At 41.9% G+C, this 21424-nt stretch overlaps 1 protein-coding gene across 3 annotated transcripts; it reads right to left on the bottom strand.

Annotated features, from left to right (window-relative positions):
* Window positions 1-5241: 5241 nt before the first annotated feature.
* On the bottom strand, window positions 5242-20426 carry rcor1 (REST corepressor 1). Of its 3 annotated transcripts, none has more exons than XM_034525470.1 (13): window positions 19715-20426; window positions 19523-19582; window positions 18309-18389; window positions 18072-18124; window positions 17803-17964; window positions 17605-17723; window positions 10229-10307; window positions 9959-10009; window positions 9150-9296; window positions 8719-8796; window positions 8545-8602; window positions 6389-6514; window positions 5242-5571 (listed from the first exon to the last, which is right to left on the bottom strand). In XM_034525470.1, the coding sequence occupies exons 1-12, from the start codon at window positions 19902-19904 to the stop codon at window positions 6423-6425; spliced, it is 1170 nt and encodes a 389-aa protein (XP_034381361.1). In that variant the 5' UTR covers window positions 19905-20426; the 3' UTR covers window positions 5242-5571; window positions 6389-6422. The 3 variants fall into 3 exon arrangements, with proteins under 3 accessions (XP_034381361.1, XP_034381360.1, XP_034381362.1); XM_034525469.1 differs by having other exon boundaries at window positions 6389-6639; window positions 19715-20425; XM_034525471.1 differs by lacking the exons at window positions 19523-19582; window positions 19715-20426 and adding an exon at window positions 19189-19493 and having other exon boundaries at window positions 6389-6639.
* Between the last annotated feature and the right edge of the window lie 998 nt (window positions 20427-21424).

Below are 21424 nucleotides of genomic sequence, written 5' to 3'. Positions count from 1 at the left end.
GCTGTTTACTACAGTCCTCATTGTTTACTACAGTCCTCCTGGAGAGAAGGCGAGCACCAGGGGGCGCTGTTTACTACAGTCCTCATTGTTTACTACAGTCCTCATTGTTTACTACAGTCCTCATTGTTTACGACAGTCCTCATTGTTTACTACAGTCCTCATTGTTTACTACAGTCCTCATTGTTTACTACAGTCCTCATTGTTTACTACAGTCCTCCTGGAGAGAAGGCGAGCACCAGGGGGCGCTGTTTACTACAGTCCTCATTGTTTACTACAGTCCTCATTGTTTACTACAGTCCTCATTGTTTACGACAGTCCTCCTGGAGAGAAGGCGAGCACCAGGGGGCGCTGTTTACTACAGTCCTCATTGTTTACTACAGTCCTCATTGTTTACTACAGTCCTCATTGTTTACTACAGTCCTCATTGTTTACGACAGTCCTCCTGGAGAGAAGGCGAGCACCAGGGGGCGCTGTTTACTACAGTCCTCATTGTTTACGACAGTCCTCATTGTTTACTACAGTCCTCATTGTTTACGACAGTCCTCATTGTTTACTACAGTCCTCATTGTTTACTACGGTCCTCATTGTTTACTACAGTCCTCATTGTTTACTACAGTCCTCATTGTTTACTACAGTCCTCATTGTTTACTACGGTCCTCATTGTTTACTACAGTCCTCATTGTTTACTACAGTCCTCATTGTTTACTACAGTTCTCCTGGAGAGAAGGCGAGCACCAGGGGGCGCTGTTTACTACAGTCCTCATTGTTTACTACAGTCCTCATTGTTTACTACAGTCCTCATTGTTTACGACAGTCCTCCTGGAGAGAAGGCGAGCACCAGGGGGCGCTGTTTACTACAGTCCTCATTGTTTACGACAGTCCTCATTGTTTACTACAGTCCTCATTGTTTACGACAGTCCTCATTGTTTACTACAGTCCTCATTGTTTACTACAGTTCTCCTGGAGAGAAGGCGAGCACCAGGGGGCGCTGTTTACTACAGTCCTCATTGTTTACTACAGTCCTCATTGTTTACGACAGTCCTCATTGTTTACTACAGTCCTCATTGTTTACGACAGTCCTCATTGTTTACTACAGTCCTCATTGTTTACTACAGTCCTCCTGAAGAGAAGGCGAGCACCAGGGGGCGCTGTTTACTACAGTCCTCATTGTTTACTACAGTCCTCATTGTTTACGACAGTCCCCATTGTTTACTACAGTCCCCATTGTTTACTACAGTCCCCATTGTTTACGACAGTCCTCATTGTTTATGACAGTCCTCATTGTTTACTACAGTCCCCATTGTTTACGACAGTCCTCATTGTTTACTACAGTCTCCATTGTTTACTACAGTCTCCATTGTTTACTACAGTCCCCATTGTTTGGGACAGTCCTCATTGTTTATGACAGTCCTCATTGTTTACTACAGTCCTCATTGTTTACTACAGTCCTCATTGTTTACGACAGTCCTCATTGTTTACTACAGTTCTCCTGGAGAGAAGGCGAGCACCAGGGGGCGCTGTTTACTACAGTCCTCATTGTTTACTACAGTCCTCATTGTTTACTACAGTCCTCATTGAGAGAAGGCGAGCACCAGGGGGCGCTGTTTACTACAGTCCTCATTGTTTACGACAGTCCTCATTGTTTACTACAGTCCTCATTGTTTACTACAGTCCTCATTGTTTACGACAGTCCTCATTGTTTACTACAGTCCTCATTGTTTACTACAGTCCTCATTGAGAGAAGGCGAGCACCAGGGGGCGCTGTTTACTACAGTCCTCATTGTTTACGACAGTCCTCATTGTTTACTACAGTCCTCATTGTTTACTACAGTCCTCATTGTTTACTACAGTCCTCATTGTTTACGACAGTCCTCATTGTTTACTACAGTCCTCCTGAAGAGAAGGCGAGCACCAGGGGGCGCTGTTTACTACAGTCCTCATTGTTTACTACAGTCCTCATTGTTTACTACAGTCCTCATTGTTTACGACGGTCCTCATTGTTTACTACAGTCCTCATTGTTTACTACAGTCCTCATTGTTTACGACAGTCCACATAGAGATGACTGCAGCACACACACACACACTGTACACACTGTAACACGGTGGAGATTAATGAGATCAATCAGTCCGATCAGCTGTCTTACACATCATAATAAACATTTCACACAGAACAAAGTACATTTACAGCAGGAATGTATTCCTTTTGAAGGTAGTAGTACTTTACTTGAGTATTAATACTTCTCCACTACATCTCAGATAAATATTGTACTTTTTACTGCCCAACATTCATTATTGATTGATTGTTATAGTATTGTATATTATTGTTATGGTAAATGGACCTGTTCTTATAAAGTTCTTTTCTAGTCTTCAGACCACTCAAAGCGCTTTAACACTACATGACATCATTCACCCATTCATACACTAATGGGAGGAGCTAAGGTTCCACCTGTCCATCAGCAGTAACTAACATTCACATCCTGATGGGAGGAGCTAAGGTTCCACCTGTCCATCAGCAGTAACTAATATTCACACACTGATGGGAGGAGCTAAGGTTCCACCTGTCCATCAGCAGTAACTAACATTCACACCCTGATGGGAGGAGCTAAGGTTCCACCTGTCCATCAGCAGTAACTAATATTCACACACTGATGGGAGGAGCTAAGGTTCCACCTGTCCATCAGCAGTAACTAACATTCACACACTGATGGGAGGAGCTAAGGTTCCACCTGTCCATCAGCAGTAACTAATATTCACACACTGATGGGAGGAGCTAAGGTTCCACCTGTCCATCAGCAGTAACTAACATTCACACACTGATGGGAGGAGCTAAGGTTCCACCTGTCCATCAGCAGTAACTAACATTCACACACTGATGGGAGGAGCTAAGGTTCCACCTGTCAATCAGCAGTAACTAACATTCACACACTGATGGGAGGAGCTAAGGTTCCACCTGTCCATCAGCAGTAACTAACATTCACACACTGATGGGAGGAGCTAAGGTTCCACCTGTCCATCAGCAGTAACTAATATTCACACCCTGATGGGAGGAGCTAAGGTTCCACCTGTCCATCAGCAGTAACTAATATTCACACACTGATGGGAGGAGCTAAGGTTCCACCTGTCCATCAGCAGTAACTAACATTCACACACTGATGGGAGGAGCTAAGGTTCCACCTGTCCATCAGCAGTAACTAACATTCACACCCTGATGGGAGGAGCTAAGGTTCCACCTGTCCATCAGCAGTAACTAACATTCACACACTGATGGGAGGAGCTAAGGTTCCACCTGTCCATCAGCAGTAACTAACATTCACACACTGATGGGAGGAGCTAAGGTTCCACCTGTCCATCAGCAGTAACTAACATTCACACACTGATGGGAGGAGCTAAGGTTCCACCTGTCAATCAGCAGTAACTAACATTCACACACTGATGGGAGGAGCTAAGGTTCCACCTGTCCATCAGCAGTAACTAACATTCACACACTGATGGGAGGAGCTAAGGTTCCACCTGTCCATCAGCAGTAACTAATATTCACACACTGATGGGAGGAGCTAAGGTTCCACCTGTCCATCAGCAGTAACTAACATTCACACACTGATGGGAGGAGCTAAGGTTCCACCTGTCAATCAGCAGTAACTAACATTCACACACTGATGGGAGGAGCTAAGGTTCCACCTGTCCATCAGCAGTAACTAACATTCACACCCTGATGGGAGGAGCTAAGGTTCCACCTGTCCATCAGCAGTAACTAACATTCACACACTGATGGGAGGAGCTAAGGTTCCACCTGTCCATCAGCAGTAACTAACATTCACACACTGATGGGAGGAGCTAAGGTTCCACCTGTCCATCAGCAGTAACTAACATTCACACACTGATGGGAGGAGCTAAGGTTCCACCTGTCCATCAGCAGTAACTAACATTCACACACTGATGGGAGGAGCTAAGGTTCCACCTGTCCATCAGCAGTAACTAACATTCACACACTGATGGGAGGAGCTAAGGTTCCACCTGTCAATCAGCAGTAACTAACATTCACACACTGATGGGAGGAGCTAAGGTTCCACCTGTCCATCAGCAGTAACTAACATTCACACACTGATGGGAGGAGCTAAGGTTCCACCTGTCCATCAGCAGTAACTAATATTCACACACTGATGGGAGGAGCTAAGGTTCCACCTGTCAATCAGCAGTAACTAACATTCACACACTGATGGGAGGAGCTAAGGTTCCACCTGTCCATCAGCAGTAACTAACATTCACACCCTGATGGGAGGAGCTAAGGTTCCACCTGTCCATCATCAGTAACTAACATTCACACACTGATGGGAGGAGCTAAGGTTCCACCTGTCCATCAGCAGTAACTAACATTCACACCCTGATGGGAGGAGCTAAGGTTCCACCTGTCCATCAGCAGTAACTAACATTCACACACTGATGGGAGGAGCTAAGGTTCCACCTGTCCATCAGCAGTAACTAACATTCACACACTGATGGGAGGAGCTAAGGTTCCACCTGTCCATCAGCAGTAACTAACATTCACACACTGATGGGAGGAGCTAAGGTTCCACCTGTCAATCAGCAGCATATTTATGCACGAGTTGAAAGACCACAGCATCCTATTCTCACGATACACAACCACATGTTCCATGGAACCAGCCTGTATTTATTTATATATATATATATATATATATATATATATATATATATATACATAAATATATATATAGCGATATAGATATATTATAGAAATATTTATAGAAAAAGAGATATAAATGGACGGGTTCCCACTAAAGATCTGAACGTAGTTTAGGTTCCTGACGGGGTTTTTCTTTGACAGAATGAGACTGAATGATAAAGGTTTGCCGTTATCGTGTGAAACATATTCTAATATTCTTATATGTTCATATTCTTGTATTCATATATTTTCATATGTTCATATTCTCATTCTTATATTCTCATATTGATATGAATTATTGGGAAAGTGACCTTTCCGATTGTATTTGAGACAAACCTTTAGCAGCCGGTGAACCCAACCATGTAGAAACAGAAACATTATATCCCAGTCCACGAGTCCACCCACTGTCGTCTCTTTTTTTGGAAAGCTGCTGTGTAAATAGTATAAATAATATAGATAATTATATATAGATATAATAATATAAATAAATGATATTAGTATATTGGTGTTTTTATTTGTTCAAAAAACAGCACTGAGCTAAAAGAAAAAACAGAAGAAACTAAAGAAGAAACAGATTTGTTTATTAATGACGTTTTTGTTTTTTGTCAAGGCCCCCTACCTGAGTGACATCATCCAACATAGCGAAGCCCCACCCCCAAAAACAAAACATAAAACATTGTGAAATCTGTGGGGAAAAAAAGACAAAACAGACCCCACACACTTTGAATTCTGATTGGCAGTGACGACAAGTTCATGACAAAAACCTCATAACTGACCAATAAAAGTCAAACACAGTAAAATAAAATAATAAACTCATGAAGACATCATCGAACCAGAGGACGGAGTCAAGACGGCAGAGGCTTCTGGGAGTCCATCGGAGAGGTCGAGTCCTGCAGAGAGTAGAAACACAGTAGAGTGAGAGAAGAGTGACAGTATAGGTATTGTAGAGTGAGAGTTGAGTTATAGTAGAGTGAGAGAATAATGAGAAATAGAGTGAGAGTAAAGTTTTGGTAGAGTGAGAGAAGAGTTATAGTAGAGTGAGAGAATAATGAGAAATAGAGTGAGAGTAAAGTTTTGGTAGAGTAGAGTTATAGTAGAGTGAGAGAAGAGTTATAGTAGAGTGAGAGAAGAGTTATAGTATAGTTATTGTAGAGTGAGAGTTATAGTATAGTGAGAATAGAGTGACAGTAAAGTTATAGTAGAGTGGAGTTATAGTAGAGTGAGATACTAGAGACAGTAGAGTGACAGTATAGTTATAGTAGAATGAAAGTATAGTTAGAATAGAGTGAAAGAGGTGACAGTGGAGTTATAGTAGAGTGACAGTATAGTGAAAGTATAGTTAGAATAGAGTGAGAGAAGAGTGACAGTATTATAGTAGAGTGAGTGAATGAGAGTGTCACAGCTCAGTCCTGATGGTGAAAGTTAGCCACCGCCACACAACCTTCACCCTGCCATAACTAAAACCACGTTTTGGGCAGAAACATTCAACAAGATGGAGTTTCACATGCAGGTGGTGTTGCTGTAAATATATACTTTTAAATAACTATAAAGTTACCGTCTTAACTTCCTTGACTTTAGTGTTCTCTAATGTGATTTATTATTCTCCAAGAATCAGATTTCAGGATTGATCACAGAAAGTTAACAAAACTCTTGTAGCAGACAGAGAGGATTATGGGATTATAAGTAAACATGAAAACTTCTCCTCACCTCTTTTGTTTCCGTGGCCGTGAACTCCTCCTCCTCAGCAGGACACTCCTCCATCTTGTCCTCCATCTTGTCCTCCTCTCCTCCTCCCCTGTCTCCCGCCTCCATGCCGTGTTCGGCCTCCCACTCCTGAAGAACCTCATCCAGGTTAAACCTCCGTCTGTAGTTCACCAGGAAGTTCTTCACCTGAACCACCGACTTGTTACCAATCACATCTGAGATTGCCTGGAAGTCCCGCCCATACTTCCTGATGGCTGCATGTCATTGGATGAGAGGCAGAGTCACTAACCAATCACTGACTGAGAGGTTTAATTTAAGTGATCACGGATTAATTAGTTCAGTTCTGTTCACCTGGTTGCATGTAGTTCATGTGTCTCAGTTCACATGGTAACATGTAGTTCATGTGTCTCAGTTCACCTGGTTACAGGTAGTTCATGTGTCTCAGTTCACCTGGTTACATGTAGTTCAAGTGTCTCAGTTCACCTGGTTACATGTAGTTCATGTGTCTCAGTTCACCTGGTTACATGTAGTTCATGTGTCTCAGTTCACCTGGTTACAGGTAGTTCATGTGTCTCAGTTCACCTGGTTACAGTTAGTTCATGTGTCTCAGTTCACCTGGTTACATGTAGTTCATGTGTCTCAGTTCACCTGGTTACAGGTAGTTCAGGTGTCTCAGTTCACCTGGTTACATGTAGTTCAGGTGTCTCAGTTCACCTGGTTACAGGTAGTTCAGGTGTCTCAGTTCACCTGGTTACAGGTAGTTCAGGTGTCTCAGTTCACCTGGTTACAGGTAGTTCATGTGTCTCAGTTCACCTGGTTACAGTTAGTTCATGTGTCTCAGTTCACCTGGTTACATGTAGTTCATGTGTCTCAGTTCACCTGGTTACAGGTAGTTCAGGTGTCTCAGTTCACCTGGTTACATGTAGTTCAGGTGTCTCAGTTCACCTGGTTACAGGTAGTTCAGGTGTCTCAGTTCACCTGGTTACAGGTAGTTCAGGTGTCTCAGTTCACCTGGTTACAGGTAGTTCAGGTGTCTCAGTTCACCTGGTTACAGGTAGTTCAGGTGTCTCAGTTCACCTGGTTGCATGTAGTTCATGTGTCTCAGTTCACATGGTAACATGTAGTTCAGGTGTCTCAGTTCACCTGGTTACAGGTAGTTCATGTGTCTCAGTTCACCTGGTTACATGTAGTTCAAGTGTCTCAGTTCACCTGGTTACAGTTAGTTCATGTGTCTCAGTTCACCTGGTTACATGTAGTTCATGTGTCTCAGTTCACCTGGTTACAGGTAGTTCAGGTGTCTCAGTTCACCTGGTTACATGTAGTTCAGGTGTCTCAGTTCACCTGGTTACAGGTAGTTCAGGTGTCTCAGTTCACCTGGTTACAGGTAGTTCAGGTGTCTCAGTTCACCTGGTTACAGGTAGTTCAGGTGTCTCAGTTCACCTGGTTACAGGTAGTTCAGGTGTCTCAGTTCACCTGGTTGCATGTAGTTCATGTGTCTCAGTTCACATGGTAACATGTAGTTCAGGTGTCTCAGTTCACCTGGTTACAGGTAGTTCATGTGTCTCAGTTCACCTGGTTACATGTAGTTCAAGTGTCTCAGTTCACCTGGTTACATGTAGTTCAGGTGTCTCAGTTCACCTGGTTACAGGTAGTTCAGGTGTCTCAGTTCACCTGGTTACAGGTAGTTCAGGTGTCTCAGTTCACCTGGTTACATGTAGTTCATGTGTCTCAGTTCACCTGGTTACAGTTAGTTCATGTGTCTCAGTTCACCTGGTTACATGTAGTTCATGTGTCTCAGTTCACCTGGTTACAGGTAGTTCAGGTGTCTCAGTTCACCTGGTTACATGTAGTTCAGGTGTCTCAGTTCACCTGGTTACAGGTAGTTCAGGTGTCTCAGTTCACCTGGTTACAGGTAGTTCAGGTGTCTCAGTTCACCTGGTTACAGGTAGTTCAGGTGTCTCAGTTCACCTGGTTACAGTTAGTTCAGGTGTCTCAGTTCACCTGGTTACAGGTAGTTCAGGTGTCTCAGTTCACCTGGTTACAGGTAGTTCAGGTGTCTCAGTTCACCTGGTTACAGGTAGTTCAGGTGTCTCAGTTCACCTGGTTACAGGTAGTTCAGGTGTCTCAGTTCACCTGGTTATAGGAAGGTCAGATATTACCTTGAACAGCAAGCAGCTGCTCCTCTGTGGTCCAACGAGTGTTAAACTTCTGATTCACCTGAAGCAAGAATACAACAACATGAAAAGAAAAAAAGCAACGCCACCAACTTCAAAACACAGTAACAGGCATTGCCAGTTGTATTGCCATGTGTATTGCTGCATTGCCAGGGTTACCTCAGGCTGTTTGTACTCGTCAACTCCTGAGCTGATTTTCTCCTTCAGGGAGCCGTTTGACTGTTTGATAGTCTGGATCTGATAAACAGAGGGGTACAGGTGTGTGTGAGAAGAGAGAGAGAGAGAGAGAGAGAGAGAGAGAGAGAGAGAGAGAGAGAGCTTTTTAATCAGCAGGTGTTGCATTTATTCACCGCAGATTACCCTCAACTATTCAGAACCTGCACATTGTGTTCTATATTTTCACTGAGAACTGAAAGGGACCAATCAGATGACATGACGACTGAAGCTTCTTAAGAAGAACTCACCAATTATACTTTGTTCTTTTTCTTCTTATTGTTACTTGATGTTTTGCTATTGTCCATGTTACATTCATGCCTATTAAGTTGATTTAATGTATTTGTGAGGAGAGAGAGATAGACAGGTAGACAGACCTGTCTCTTTATGGAGACCAGTTGACAATCCAGTTGTCGGATGAGACCCTGAGCAGACGAAGACGAGAGAGAAACCACGTCCTGCTGATTCAGGAACATTCCTTTTGGAGGTCGTTTTTTCAACCGCTGAGACGCCTTGCTACCTGTCTTCAGGTACACAGAGAGACAGACAGGTTACTACTTCCTGACTGGGAGAGACAGACAGGTACAAAGAGAGAGGACAGGTTACTACTTCCTGACTGGGAGAGACAGACAGGTACAAAGAGAGAGGACAGGTTACTACTTCCTGACTGGGAGAGACAGACAGGTACAAAGAGAGAGGACAGGTTACTACTTCCTGACTGGGAGAGACAGACAGGTACACACAGAGAGGACAGGTTACTACTTCCTGACTGGGAGAGACAGACAGGTACAAAGAGAGAGGACAGGTTACTACTTCCTGACTGGGAGAGACAGACAGGTACACACAGAGAGGACAGGTTACTACTTCCTGACTGGGAGAGACAGACAGGTACAAAGAGAGAGGACAGGTTACTACTTCCTGACTGGGAGAGACAGACAGGTACAAAGAGAGAGGACAGGTTACTACTTCCTGACTGGGAGAGACAGACAGGTACAAAGAGAGAGGACAGGTTACTACTTCCTGACTGGGAGAGACAGACAGGTACACACAGAGAGGACAGGTTACTACTTCCTGACTGGGAGAGACAGACAGGTACACACAGAGAGGACAGGTTACTACTTCCTGACTGGGAGAGACAGACAGGTACAAAGAGAGAGAGAGACATGTTTAGTTCAAGTGTTCTTACCTTTGGTCCAGGAGCTAGTTTGACCTCTGACCTCTCTGATCCAGAACTCAGCTGAAACAAAACCAGTCTTTAATTTAAAAACAAGTCTGATGTAAACAGTAAACAAAAGGTAGGTAAACAGTAAGTAATCTGTAAACAATAAACAGTCAGCAAAAGGTTTGTATACAAAAAAAAGTCGGCAAACAGTAAACACAATGTTTGTAAACAATAAGCAGTCTGTAAACAGCAAACAGTCAACACAATGTCTGTAAACAGGAAACCGTGGTTTACCTCCTTCTTGTCGTCTTTATTTGGGTCGAGCTCAGAGTCACTGGGAGGATTTATGTTTCTGACCTCGACTTCATCCTCGCTGAGAGATTAAAACGTATTTATTAGAATTTAATAAACATGTTGTGTCACCAGGGCCCCCGTTCCTCGTACGTGGTTCAACTAAGTCGATCAAATTTCCTATTATCCAGATAAAATTAACCCGATGATTTAAGTCAGGCTATCTCGGTTTCTCAAAATATGTTCCACGCTCAAACAATCTGGTTAATTCGAACCATATTTCAGTACTCAGGATAGTTGAACCAGACTTCAGTAATCAGGATAGTTGAACCAGACTTCAGTACTCAGGATAGTTGAACCAGACTTCAGTAATCAGGATAGTTGAACCAGACTTCAGTAATCAGGATAGTTGAACCAGACTTCAGTAATCAGGATAGTTGAACCAGACTTCAGTAATCAGGATAGTTGAACCAGACTTCAGTAATCAGGAGAGTTGAACCAGACTTCAGTAATCAGGATAGTTGAACCAGACTTCAGTAATCAGGAGAGTTGAACCAGACTTCAGTAATCAGGATAGTTGAACCAGACTTCAGTAATCAGGATAGTTGAACCAGACTTCAGTAATCAGGAGAGTTGAACCAGACTTCAGTAATCAGGATAGTTGAACCAGACTTCAATACTCAGGATAGTTGGACCAGACTTCAGTAATCAGGATAGTTGAACCAGACTTCAATACTCAGGATAGTTGAACCAGACTTCAGTAATCAGGATAGTTGATCCAGACTTCAATACTCAGGATAGTTGAACCAGACTTCAGTAATCAGGATAGTTGATCCAGACTTCAGTAATCAGGATAGTTGATCCAGACTTCAGTAATCAGGATAGTTGATCCAGACTTCAGTAATCAGGATAGTTGATCCAGACTTCAGTAATCAGGATAGTTGAATCAGACTTCAGTACTCAGGATAGTTGAATCAGACGTCAGTACTCAGGATAGTTGAACCAGACTTCAGTAATCAGGATAGTTGAACCAGACTTCAATACTCAGGATAGTTGAACCAGACTTCAGTAATCAGGATAGTTGAATCAGACTTCAGTACTCAGGATAGTTGAACCAGACTTCAGTAATCAGGATAGTTGAACCAGACTTCAGTAGTCAGGATAGTTGAATCAGACGTCAGTACTCAGGATAGTTGAACCAGACTTCAGTAATCAGGATAGTTGAACCAGACTTCAGTAATCAGGATAGTTGGACCAGACTTCAGTAATCAGGATAGTTGAACCAGACTTCAGTAGTCAGGATAGTTGAATCAGACGTCAGTACTCAGGATAGTTGAACCAGACTTCAGTAATCAGGATAGTTGAACCAGACTTCAGTACTCAGAATAGTTGAACCAGACGTCAGTAATCAGGATAGTTGATCCAGACTTCAGTACTCAGAATAGTTGAACCAGACTTCAGTAGTCAGGATAGTTGAACCAGACTTCAGTAATCAGGATAGTTTAACCAGACTTCAGTAATCAGGATAGTTGAACCAGACTTCAGTAATCAGGATAGTTGAACCAGACTTCAGTAATCAGGATAGTTGAACCAGACTTTAATACTCAGGATAGTTGAACCAGACTTCAGTAATCAGGATAGTTGAATCAGACTTCAGTACTCAGGATAGTTGAACCAGACTTCAGTAATCAGGATAGTTGAACCAGACTTCAGTAGTCAGGATAGTTGAATCAGACGTCAGTACTCAGGATAGTTGAACCAGACTTCAGTAATCAGGATAGTTGAACCAGACTTCAGTACTCAGAATAGTTGAACCAGACGTCAGTAATCAGGATAGTTGATCCAGACTTCAGTACTCAGGATAGTTGAACCAGACTTCAGTAGTCAGGATAGTTGAACCAGACTTCAGTAATCAGGATAGTTTAACCAGACTTCAGTAATCAGGATAGTTGAACCAGACTTCAGTAATCAGGATAGTTGAACCAGACTTCAGTAATCAGGATAGTTTAACCAGATTTCAGTAATCAGGATAGTTGAACCAGACGTCAGTAATCAGGATAGTTGATCCAGACTTCAGTAATCAGGATAGTTGAACCAGACTTCAGTAATCAGGATAGTTGAACCAGACTTCAGTAATCAGGATAGTTGAACCAGACTTCAGTAATCAGGATAGTTGAACCAGACTTCAGTAATCAGGATAGTTGAATCAGACTTCAGTACTCAGGATAGTTGAATCAGACTTCAGTAATCAGGATAGTTGAACCAGACTTCAGTAATCAGGATAGTTGAACCAGACTTCAGTAATCAGGATAGTTGGACCAGACTTCAGTAATCAGGATAGTTGAACCAGACTTCAGTAATCAGGATAGTTGAATCAGACTTCAGTAATCAGGATAGTTGAACCAGACTTCAGTAATCAGGATAGTTGAACCAGACTTCAGTAATCAGGATAGTTGGACCAGACTTCAGTAATCAGGATAGTTGGACCAGACTTCAGTAATCAGGATAGTTGAACCAGACTTCAGTAATCAGGATAGTTGGACCAGACTTCAGTAATCAGGATAGTTGAACCAGACTTCAGTAATCAGGATAGTTGAACCAGACTTCAGTAATCAGGATAGTTGAACCAGACTTCAGTAATCAGGATAGTTGAACCAGACTTCAGTACTCAGGATAGTTGAACCAGACTTCAGTACTCAGGATAGTTGAACCAGACTTCAGTAATCAGGATAGTTGGACCAGACTTCAGTAATCAGGATAGTTGGACCAGACTTCAGTAATCAGGATAGTTGAACCAGACTTCAGTAATCAGGATAGTTGAACCAGACTTCAGTACTCAGGATAGTTGAACCAGACTTCAGTAATCAGGATAGTTGAACCAGACTTCAGTAATCAGGATAGTTGAATCAGACTTCAGTAATCAGGATAGTTGAACCAGACTTCAGTACTCAGGATAGTTGAACCAGACTTCAGTAATCAGGATAGTTGAACCAGACTTCAGTAATCAGGATAGTTGAACCAGACTTCAGTAATCAGGATAGTTGAACCAGACTTCAGTAATCAGGATAGTTGCGCGTGCCCGTCCGACTTCAAAAGGTTGAAGCGTCGATCACTGAAACATGATTTTTATATATATATATATATATATATATATATATATATATATATATATATATAGGGCTGGTCACGTTAACACGTTATTAATGATTTAACGCCGAAAATAATTCTATCATGCATTAACTGCATTTTTTTTGCTGCACTAGGAGGGGCTTAACACTGTGCCTGTTATATTGTCCTGAACATTACTTTAAAATAAAAGCATGCAATACTCTAGTTTTTAATTCATTCTTGAATTTTGCTCATAATGCGATTAATCGCAGTTAATCACAGAAAAACATGCGATTAATCGATTCTTTGCCGAGCACTGACATGTATACATATACACATAACATCACCCGTAGGCTCACACAGCTCGGTGACTTTCACCGACTACGTCTAGATAAGTGGATGAACATCCTCTTTATTCACAATTCACATCCATTCGTCTGTACATTGACTTTCATGAATCTACTCTCAACGCAGCATCAGTGTTGGGAAAATGTATCGGCTCATTTGAAGAGCCTCATTCTTTAAATGTGCCTGCTGGTAGTCGGTGTAATGACATGCATCATCCAATGAGATCTAACATAACTATCTCAACTCTTTCAGAACAATATATACTATATATGTGTATATTCATGTATGTGGAGATGACTATATATAACTTTTATTGCATTTACTCGGACATGGCCAGGGAACGTTCACCTAAACCACGGCCTACCACAATCTACAATAATGTACCACACTGTACCACAATGTACCACACTGTACAACAATGTACAATAATGTACCACACTGTACCACAATGTACAACACTGTACAATAATGTACCACACTGTACCACAATGTACCACACTGTACAACAATCTACAATAATGTACCACACTGTACCACAATGTACCACACTGTACAACAATGTACAATAATGTACCACACTGTACCACAATGTACAACACTGTACAATAATGTACCACAATGTACAACAATGTACAATAATGTACCACACTGTACCACAATCTACAATAATGTACCACAATGTACAATAATGTACCACACTGTACAACAATGTACAATAATGTACCACACTGTACCACAATGTACAATAATGTACCACAATGTACAACAATGTACCACACTGTACAACAATGTACAATAATGTACCACAATGTACAACACTGTACAATAATGTACCACACTGTACCACAATGTACAACAATGTACAATAATGTACCACACTGTACAATAATGTACCACACTGTACCACAATCTACAATAATGTACCACAATGTACAACAATGTACCACACTGTACCACAATCTACAATAATGTACCACACTGTACCACAATGTACAATAATGTACCACACTGTACAATAATGTACCACACTGTACCACAATCTACAATAATGTACCACACTGTACAACAATGTACCACACTGTACCACAATCTACAATAATGTACCACACTGTACCACAATGTACCACACTGTACAACAATGTACAATAATGTACCACAATGTACAACACTGTACAATAATGTATCACACTGTACAACAATGTACAATAATGTACCACACTGTACAATAATGTACCACACTGTACCACACTGTACCACAATGTACAATAATGTACCACACTGTACAACAATGTACAATAATGTACCACACTGTACAACAATGTACAACAATGTACAATAATGTACCACACTGTACCACAATCTACAATGATGTACCACAATGTACACTAATGTACCACACTGTACAACAATGTACAATAATGTACCACAATGTACAATAATGTACCACACTGTACAACACTGTACAATAATGTACCACACTGTACCACAATATACAACAATGTACAATAATGTACCACACTGTACAATAATTTACCACACTGTACCACAATCTACAATAATGTACCACAATGTACAATAATGTACCACACTGTACAACAATGTACAATAATGTACCACACTGTACCACAATGTACAACACTGTACAATAATGTACCACACTGTACCACAATGTACCACACTGTACAACAATCTACAATAATGTACCACACTGTACCACAATGTACAACACTGTACAATAATGTACCACACTGTACCACAATGTACCACACTGTACAACAATGTACAATAATGTACCACACTGTACAACAATGTACAACAATGTACAATAATGTACCACACTGTACCACAATCTACAATAATGTACCACAATGTACACTAATGTACCACACTGTACAACAATGTACAATAATGTACCACACTGTACCACAATGTACAACACTGTACAATAATGTACCACACTGTACCACAATATACAACAATGTACAATAATGTACCACACTGTACAATAATGTACCACACTGTACCACAATCTACAATAATGTACCACAATGTACAATAATGTACCACACTGTACCACAATGTACAATAATGTACCACACTGTACCACAATGTACAACACTGTACAATAATGTACCACACTGTACCACAATGTACCACACTGTACAACAATCTACAATAATGTACCACACTGTACCACAATGTACAATAATGTACCACACTGTACCACAATGTACCACACTGTACAACAATCTACAATAATGTACCACACTGTACCACAATGTACAATAATGTACCACAATGTACCACAATGTACAACACTGTACAATAATGTACCACACTGTACCACAATCTACAATAATGTACCACAATGTACAATAATGTACCACACTGTACAATAATGTACCACACTGTACAACAATCTACAATAATGTACCACACTGTACCACAATGTACAACACTGTACAATAATGTACCACACTGTACCACAATGTACCACACTGTACAACAATCTACAATAATGTACCACACTGTACCACAATGTACAACACTGTACAATAATGTACCACACTGTACCACACTGTACAACAATGTACAATAATGTACCACACTGTACCACAATGTACAATAATGTACCACAATGTACAACACTGTACAATAATGTACCACACTGTACCACAATCTACAATAATGTACCACACTGTACCACAATGTACAACACTGTACAATAATGTACCACACTGTACCACAATGTACCACACTGTACAACAATGTACAATAATGTACCACACTGTACCACAATGTACAATAATGTACCACAATGTACCACAATGTACAACACTGTACAATAATGTACCACACTGTACCACAATCTACAATAATGTACCACAATGTACAATAATGTACCACACTGTACAATAATGTACCACACTGTACCACAATGTACCACACTGTACAACAATGTACAATAATGTACCACACTGTACCACAATGTACAACACTGTACAATAATGTACCACACTGTACCACAATGTACCACACTGTACAACAATGTACAATAATGTACCACACTGTACCACAATGTACAATAATGTACCACACTGTACAACAATGTACAACAATGTACAATAATATACCACACTGTACCACAATCTACAATAATGTACCACAATGTACAATAATGTACCACACTGTACCACAATGTACAACACTGTACAATAATGTACCACACTGTACCACAATGTACAACAATGTACCACACTGTACAATAACGTACCACACTGTACCACAATCTACAATAATGTACCACAATGTACAATAATGTACCACACTGTACAATAATATACCACACTGTACAACAATGTACAACAATGTACAACAATGTACCACACTGTACAAAAATGTACAACAATGTACAACAATGTACAACAATGTACCACAATGTACCACAATGTACCACAAGGCTCTGCATACAGTCTGTGAGACAGTCAATGTGGTGTTCAATGTAGGCTCCAGAAGGTCCGTAATAATTGATTCCTTGAGGGCAGAATGGAAGGCGCTCGTACAGGAAGTCGTCATCACGTCATCAGAACTCTCTCCCTATGAAACATTAATATAACTAATATCACTTCATCAATGAGGAAGGGAGGGGCTTTCTTCAGGGGGCGTGGCCAGATTATCCAGCTAGACTGAATGAGCCTGGAGCGGGTTCACATTTATGGTGATTTTGCCAAACTTGCTTCGTGGAACCGAAAAGCCTGACTTGTGTAAATCTTATCCTGAAAATTATCCAGCTAACTACGTTAGCCAGGTACGAGAAATAGGGCCCGGTACTGTTGATACCTGTAACAACAGTACAGGTAACACAATGTAACACAACAGGTAACAACAGTAAAGTTGTGTTACCTGTGCAGATTGCAGCTCACCTGTCATCTCTTTCTCTCTTGTGTTTGCGTGTCTGTCGGTCCATTAGACTCGTTTTACTGCGACTTTTCTTCCACGAGTAATAAAATCGCACCAGACTGGCCATGGATTTATCAGGTAACTACACAGAGAGACAGGTGTTAATCCACACATACAGCAGTAAACACCTGTTGAACAGGTCCCACTGGTGGAGAACGTACCATCTGCTGGATGCGGTGGAAGCTCTTCCCGTGGAAGCTGAAGGCCTGTTCGAACAGAACTCGGTCCTCCACCGTCCACTCGTCAGGGAACGGAGTGAAGTTGGGCAGGTCGGCCAGAGACTTCTCAATGTTGTGTTTGTGCCAGAAGAGCATCCCGAGAGCCTGAAGAGAGGATACATATACATATATGTACTGTATCTATATATATATATATATATATATATATATGTATTTACACAAACGTTGTCAGAGTTCAAGTAAACTCTTACCTGCTCCATGTTGTAGCCGTGTTTCTCTTTGGCGATGGCAATGTACTCGTCCACTAAAACAGAAAATACACTGTAAACTAAAACACACTGTAAAATAAAACACACTGTAAACTAAAACACACTGTAAAATACACTGTAAACTAAAATACACTGTAAAATAAAACACACTGTAAAATACACTGTAAACAGCTCCACCATGTTCACTGTAGTGTATCTGTTAAATGTGGAGTTTCTTACACTGAGTCTGGTTCAGACAGCTGCTGGGGATCCAGACCAGCATGCCAAGGTTCTCTCTGAGCTGAGCAGCCTGGGACACTTCTGATGACACACAGTTATGACCAGTTATGACCCACAATTATGACCAAAGTTATGACCAGTTTTACCAGAGAGCAAATGTTCCACCGTTTCTTGATGCTACATTTATATTATGGATTATTAAAGCAGCTGCTGGCCCATTGAGTGTGACCTCTATATTCTTAATGATCACCTCTGATGAGAACACCTCTGTCCACTTCATGGACATCAAACACAAAGTGTTGGACAAATAAACAATGCCGTCTCTTTACCTGACACAATTCCTTTGATATTAATTAAGCATAACTGAATATTTCACTTCCGAAAAACGTTGTTAGTGAATTTCTTATCATTGGTCCATTCCATGTTGGCTGCACCGATCAGAGTGAGCCGTGTATCACAATGACCTGATCCATTAGAAGTTCCCCTTAATGAGGAAACACTGGCCTCAGTCAGTGACGGTGCATTCAGGGACCGCAGGACATTGTAGTGGTAATACTAATAAAGTGGACACATTAGCTTTGGTTGAAGCCTGTTCATCCTAGACTCTCAGAGTCCAGCTCCTCTCTTCTGATAGAACCTGATTTTACCAACATGACCACATGTTGTTAGATATTTATAGAAATGTTGAATCCAGACATATTTAGATCTAAATCATCATAATAGAACACAGACTTACAGCTGGATCTTTCTACAGTATGACAAATGTATCATGTATTCATATTATTGTTTCATCCCTTTTTCTGCTTAAATGCATGCTGTGTTTTGTTCTTATTTGTGCATAAACTGAACTAAACAACAGAGTATCGTGACTATTACCGACCTGGAGGTATAACACACCCAGTACGGAACTAAGATCAGTCCGATCCAGAATGAGAAGCTGGAAAACAAATATGACAGAAGCAGAAGAAAGCAGTAAAAGCTGCTAGAAGCTGCTGCTGTTGAGGCTCTCCAGTTCACAACCAGACCCACTGGGATCCATTACAGTCAGAACCAGTAGGACTTGAGTACTAAAGAGGTGGAACCAGTTGAACATGGCTAGAACCAGTTTGAGAGGACAGGAACCAGTTTACCATAGATCAGCAGGATCAGGCACTTCAGTGCTCGTGTTGTTCGAGGCTACCACTCTTAGTGCCGATCCGCGCTGAGTCTCTTACCCGGGTCAAAGTCCGGAACCACGGCCTGGTACTGCAGTCCGACCCGCATCCCTCCTCCCCCTGCGCGCACACGCGCGCGCGCACACGCACACACACACACACACACACACACACACACACACAGTATCAGTACACAGAGCACACGGAACACACTGTAGTTTGCGCTGTGGGACAGTGTTCGAGGCTACCCACCATGCTCCTCGTCGCTGCTGGACCCGGAGCTTCCTTCTTCCCAGCAGCTGTTGGTGCTGGTTCCATTCCCGGACAGACTCTTCCCGCTGTGGTTTGCTGCTGCTCCGGGCCCGCTGCTGCCGCTCCCCGTCGGACCTCTGCCTCTCCTCTTCCCCGGAGCCTCCGGGTTTCTCTCCAGCATCGCCGGCATGAGGAGGACCGAGGCAGTCTGGGTTAGCCGCTAGCTGCTAGCTGCTAACTCAGACTAACAGCTATCTAGTAACGTAGCTGCTAACAGAACCGGACCGGATCACCTCGTCTCGAGCTGCTTCGTGTTCGGGGGTTCGGTGTGAAACAGACCTGAGGCGGAACTGATCCCAACCTAGCGGAGCCAAGTGCCCGAAGACGCCACCAGTTCACCCGAGACGAAGCTCCACTCCGAAAAGTTAGGGAACAAGCAGCCGGAACCAGAACGAACCAGATGGAACAAGAACCAGACCGGCACACCGACTCACCGACACCAACGCGACCTGCAGGCTCGATGAGAACAGAAGGAACCCTGATCAGAGACCAGGAAGACTGAAGCGGATCGATCACCGGGGTGTGTGTGTGTGTGTGTGTGAGAAAGAGAGAGAGAGAGAGTGTGTGAGAGAGAGAGATCTCTGCTACCATCCCAGGTCACACATCAAACACAATTCTCACATTATCTATTTGTTCATTCACATTAATAACATCAAATTTTATTATCAGTTTAATATTGATTATAGATCAGGTCTGCCTCTCCCATCTATAACTCCTACGAGTCAAATAATCCATCAGAAATCAGATATCTATACATTATTAATCAATACACTGATAACTTAAAAGGAGAAAGCAGCTGGAAGCAGATCTAATATATGTATTACCAACTATGGCTAGATCAGAATTATAGTTAGAACTGAGTCAGGTTCATAGTTTGCTCAAATTCAAGTATGACATAAAAATATGGATGACCTCCAAACAAAACTGAAGTTATTTTACTGGCCCTGAACACCTCAGAGATCAATTATCTGGTGATGTGGTTTCTGTAGATGGCATTGCCCTGGCATCCAACACCACTGTAAAGAATCTCTAGTTATCTTTGACCCAGACTTGTCCTTTAACTCCACGTTAAGCAAATCTCAAGGATTGCATTTTATCATCTACGTAATATTTAAAAAATCAGACACATCTTGTCCCAAAAAGATGCAGAAAAGCTGGTTCACGCGTTTGTTACTTCCAGACTAGATTACTGCAACTCCTTATTATCAGGCTGCTCTAATAAGTCTCTTAAGTCCCTCCAGTTGATCCAGAATGCTGCAGCTCGTGTACTTACAAAAACTAAGAAAAGAGATCACATGACTCCTGTATTAGCTGCTCTGCACTGGCTCCCTGTAAAATCAAGAATCACATTTAAAATTCTTCTCCTCACCTACAAAGCCTTGATTGGTGATGCACCATCATATCTTAAGGAGCTTGTAGTACCATATTGCCCCACTAGAGAGCTGCGCTCACTAAATGCGGGGCTACTTGTGGTTCCTAGAGTCCTAAAAAGTAGGATGGGAGCCAGAGCCTTCAGTTATCAAGCTCCTCTTTTATGGAACCAGCTTCCACTTTCAGTCCTGGAGGCAGACACAGTCACCTAATTTAAGAATAGACTTAAGACTTTCCTCTTTAATAGTGCTTATAGTTAGGGCTGAATCAGGTTTGCCC

This window comes from Cyclopterus lumpus, chromosome 22, assembly GCF_009769545.1.
Source record: "Cyclopterus lumpus isolate fCycLum1 chromosome 22, fCycLum1.pri, whole genome shotgun sequence".
NCBI lineage: Eukaryota > Metazoa > Chordata > Actinopteri > Perciformes > Cyclopteridae > Cyclopterus > Cyclopterus lumpus.
Note: the sequence above shows the minus strand (reverse complement) of the source record. Positions and strands in the feature narration are given on the sequence as shown.

Excerpts from the sequence above, each read along its gene's own strand:
- rcor1 (XM_034525469.1), bottom strand. The coding sequence starts at position 19,904 with ATGCCGGCGATGCTGGAGAGAAACCCGGAGGCTCCGGGGAAGAGGAGA. Across the intron at positions 19,583-19,714 it reads CAGCAGCGACGAGGAGCATG|GGGGAGGAGGGATGCGGGTC; the intron begins GTGGGTAGCCTC and ends GTGTGCGCGCAG. Across the intron at positions 17,724-17,802 it reads TCCACCGCATCCAGCAGATG|TTACCTGATAAATCCATGGC; the intron begins GTACGTTCTCCA and ends CTCTCTGTGTAG.